This window comes from Microtus ochrogaster, linkage group LG4 (assembly GCF_000317375.1).
Source record: "Microtus ochrogaster isolate Prairie Vole_2 linkage group LG4, MicOch1.0, whole genome shotgun sequence".
Lineage (NCBI taxonomy): Eukaryota > Metazoa > Chordata > Mammalia > Rodentia > Cricetidae > Microtus > Microtus ochrogaster.
This window is the reverse complement of record NC_022030.1, coordinates 65,821,547-65,825,893: the sequence shown is the minus strand read 5'-3', so window position 1 is coordinate 65,825,893 and position 4,347 is coordinate 65,821,547. Positions and strand designations below refer to the sequence as shown.

General features: G+C 44.6%; 1 protein-coding gene across 3 annotated transcripts in view; it reads left to right on the top strand.

The window, feature by feature from the left end:
- The window catches only part of Armc9 (armadillo repeat containing 9), a 133,424-nt gene that overhangs the window by 9,288 nt on the left and 119,789 nt on the right, over positions 1-4,347 (top strand). For all 3 annotated transcript variants that reach the window (XM_026786155.1, XM_005361765.3, XM_026786154.1), the window contains 2 exons: positions 548-718; positions 2,619-2,774. In XM_026786155.1, coding sequence (XP_026641956.1) covers positions 548-718; positions 2,619-2,774 — 327 coding nt within the window. The remainder of the gene's footprint in view (positions 1-547; positions 719-2,618; positions 2,775-4,347) is intronic.

The following is a 4,347-nucleotide window of genomic DNA, read 5'->3' as shown; positions in this document are numbered from 1 at the left end:
CCTGTCTCGAAAAAACCAAAAAAAAAAAAAAAAAAGTTCCTGGTTTTAGCTGGTCTGTGGTGGTGCACGTCTCTTCTAATCTCAGCACTCTGGAGGCAGAGGCAAGCGGATTTCTGAGTTTGAGACCAGCTTGGTCTACAGAGTGAGTTCCAGGAGAGCCAGGGCTACACAGAGAAACCCTGTCTCAAAAAACAAACAAACAAAAAAGTTGTGGGTTGACTAGAATGGGTGGTAGTAGCTCAGGGTAAGGCAGCACTGTGAGAACTGTTGTTCTCCATCTTGGAGTTTCTGTAGTCCTCCCAGGGAGCCTTCAGTGCACTCATGCCTGTGAATCCTCCTGCCTCAGAACTGTTTTCAAGGCTTTAGTGTTTCATAGTGCTCCCCTGGGTATTGCAATGGCTGAAAAGCTTGGAGTGATCACAGAGGCTGCAGCCAAAGGAGCCTCTGGGAAGGAGTGTGTACTTATCTAGTAGTAGGTAGATGGTGAGAGTTTGGAGTGTTGGAAGAATGAGCATCATCTAGGATTCTTGTTTTGTCTTTTCCGCAGAAGGATCTGGTGGCAGCGTTTGACAGTGGAGACCAGAAGTTATTCTTCGATTTGTGGGAGGGACATGTTCCCAGCTCCATCAGAGATACTGACTCTCTGGCCCAGAAGCTGGAGTTCTACCTTCACATCCATTTCGCCATCTATCCTCTGAAGTATTCTGGAGGCAGGCCGGTAAGCTGATTTGGGGTTTCAGTCTGAGTTAGCTAACAGGCTGTCATGGATTTCAAGGAAGCATTGATTCAGTTTTGTGACTATTTTATCATGGTGCATCTTATGCCCTGATAAACAATCTTTTTTTAAAATTTATTATGTATACAATGGTCTGTCTGCATGTATGTCTGCACACCAGAAGAAAGCACCAGATCTCATTACAAATGGTTGTGAGTCACCATGTGGGTGTTGGGAATTGAACTCAGGACCTCTGGAAAAGCAGCCAGTGCTCTTAACCTCTGAGCCATCTCTCCAGCCCCCTGATAAACAATCTTTGGCTACATTCTGAGAAGTTTATTTTCTAATTTATGTGCAGATTTTGGTAATTTATGTGGTCAGTTCAATTTTTTTTCTAAATACCTCAGGTTCTGAAGAGACTCATCAAAACAAGTTTGCTTTATTTAGTAACTTGGTGTTTCTAAGAAAAGGCATAGACAGTACATTTATATGCAAGTAATGGAGAAGTAGTATTGAAGGTGCATGGGTAGCTTGAATTTAGCTTCTGCTACCTTTTCCTAGATGGGCTGGAGATGCAGAAAGGGAGGCAGAGGGCTGACCTGTCAAGCCACTGTGGTAGATGAGCTTTCAGTTATGTTTGAAACAGCAAAGAACACAGAGCTGACATTTGATCACTCATAGTAACACTGACCTGAGTTCCTGTGGGAACTCATTGGAGTGTCAGGGACACCAGTGGAGGGCTCAGTGGTGAGGGAGTGTCTCCACACTCCATGAAGTAGTTCCTTTAAGTATGACCCTTGTGGGGAGGGGCAGACCCTCTTTGGTGTTTGTTATTGTTTTGTTTTGTTCTGTTTCGGTCCACCTTATTTCTGTCTATAAATTTTTCTGTTTTGATGTAATATGGAAGTCAGGGTTATCTGTTTTCTAAATCCAGTGCTCAGAAGAGGGCCTCATGGCCTAGGTTGAGTGAGGTTTGTTACAGGAATATGAAGGTGGGGTCTGTGTGGTAGAGGAGAAAAGTACTAGTTCTAAAGCCTCAGTGTCCACATTGAAGCCAGAGAGGAGTGAGTCCTTGAATTGGGTTGTGTATGGATCAGTGATGGAGGGGTCCCTTGAATTGGGTTATATGTGGATCAGTGATGGAGGGGTCCCTTGAGTTTGGTTGTGTGTGGTTCAGTGATGGAGGGGTCCCTTGAGTTGGGTTATATGTGGATCAGTGATGGAGGGGTTCCTTGAGTTGGGTTGTGTGTGGAACAGTGATGGAGGGGTTCCTTGAGTTGGGTTGTGTGTGGATCAGTGATGGAGGGGTTCCTTGAGTTGGGTTGTGTGTGGATCAGTGATGGAGGGGTTCCTTGAGTTGGGTTATATGTGGATCAGTGATGGAGGGGTTCCTTGAGTTGGGTTGTGTGTGGATCAGTGATGTGGGCACAGTCAATCCTTAGCTTCATGAAGGGAAGGAGAACCCTTCTGTTTCAGGAAACTACAAAGATGTGTCATTCCCCTTTAGAAACCTCTCTGAGGGCAACATGGGAATGCTTACAAATGTTTCTATGTCTGGAAAGTGGAAGCAATGGTGGCTACATCTCACAATGGGAGAATTAGTCAAATAGATTATGATAGACGAGGTGAGATTAGTTCTGACATTGAAAAGGATGTTCATGAAGCTTTTTGAGGATGTGAGAAGATGTTGCTATGATGTAAAGGAACATGTGAACTACACATTGGTCTTCTGGCATTCCTGTCTAAAGTGATGTCAGACTCTGGAGCAGTGTGCCTTGTCAGGCCAGATAGGGAAGTGCTAGTGGCATGGCGGGAACCTAGGGGGCCTCACGGAGTGGACAGGGTGAACAGGAGGATTGAGTACTGAGCCAAAGACCCTGAACACATGTCCTCCTTCTTCTAGGACAAGCAGGAGCTAGATGAGAAGATTTCGTATTTCAAAACCTACCTGGAAACCAAAGGGGCTGCCTTGAGCCAGACCACGGAGTTTCTTCCATTCTATGCCCTCCCTTTTGTGCCTAACCCTATGGTCCACCCCTCATTCAAAGAACTCTTCCAGGTAAGCAGCTTCCTGGGCACTTGTCAGAGCCTGGACCGCACTGTTGAATTGGTGGTTTCTGAACAATGCTTTGAAAGACCTAAGTTTTAGCCTCATAATTATTATTTTATTATAGACCTTATTTATATAATTATTCTATTAAATGGTTGGGTATTGTTTGACTTACTTTTAACCATCCTGTGCTAGCTGTGGTTGTATGTTCTTGCACATATATGTAAATCTGTAAGGGACATAAAAAGACCTTGAAGCAGCCCAGTTAGATGTCAGTAGTGACATGTAGAAAGAAATTGGGTTGTAGTCTCAGAAGTACTAAGGATGTGTACTCTGCACGAATGGAGCCACATCAGACACCAGAGAAGACTCATCACATGATCCCTTTGCAGTTGGCAAAGCAAACAAACGTAGGTTTTATCCACACACAAACCCATGCACTCACATCAGATCAGTTTTTAAAACATCATATAGTAAAATTGATTTTGGACAGCTACAGTTCTGTGGATTTTAACATGTTCCTAGGTATAACTACTGCCACCACCATCGAGGTACAGAATTTTCATCAGTCACTCCTAAGAACTGCCTTTGCAGATGCTTCTACCCCACCTCTCTACCAGGCAACCACTTTCATTGTATTTTATTTTATTTTATTTATTTTTCCATTCAAAAATTTACACTTCCTCCCCTCCTCCCATTCCCCTCCCACTCCCCCACTCAGCCTCCTCCCTTCCCCTCCCTTCTTAAGAGAAGGCAGGGTTCCCTGCCCTGTGGGAAGTCCAAGGCCCTCCCCCTAAATCTAGGCCTAGGAAGCTGTGCATCCAAATAGACTAGGGTTCCAAAAAGCCAGTACATGGAGTAGAAACAAGTCCAAGTGCCTTTATCAATGGCTTTTCAGTCAGCCCCCATTGTCAGCCACAGAGAGTCCGGTTTGATCACATGCTCAGTCAGTCCCAGTCCAGCTGGATTTGATGAGCTCTCATTAGAACAGGCACGCTGCCTTAGTGGATGAACCAACCCCTTGAGGTCCTAACTTCCTTTCTCGTCTTCTTCCAAGCTCAGTCCGTTGCTCTGATGAGGGTCTCTGTCTATATCTCCATCCCTCGCCAGACGAAAATTCTATGGTGATATTCGAGATAACCATCAGTGTGATAGTGGCGCAAGGACAGTTCAGGCACACTCTCCTCTGCTGCCCAATGACCTAGCTGGGGACATCCCCATGGACACCTGGGATCCCATCTAGAGCCAAGTCTCTTGCCAACCCTAAAATGGCTCCCCTGGAAACAACCTAGATGCCCCTCAATGGAAGAATGGATAAAGGAAGTGTGGAATATATACACATTAGAATACTACTCAGCAGTAAAAAACAATGACATCTTGAATTTTGCATGCAAATGGATGGAAATAGAAAACACTATTCTGAGTGAGATACCCAGACCCAAAAAGGTGAATATGGTATGTACTCACTCATTAGTGGACTTTAGCCATAAACAAAGGACATTGAGCCTATAGTTCACAAGCCTAGAGAAGCCAAATAACAAGGTGAACCCAAAGAAAAACATATATAGATCCTCCTGGAAAT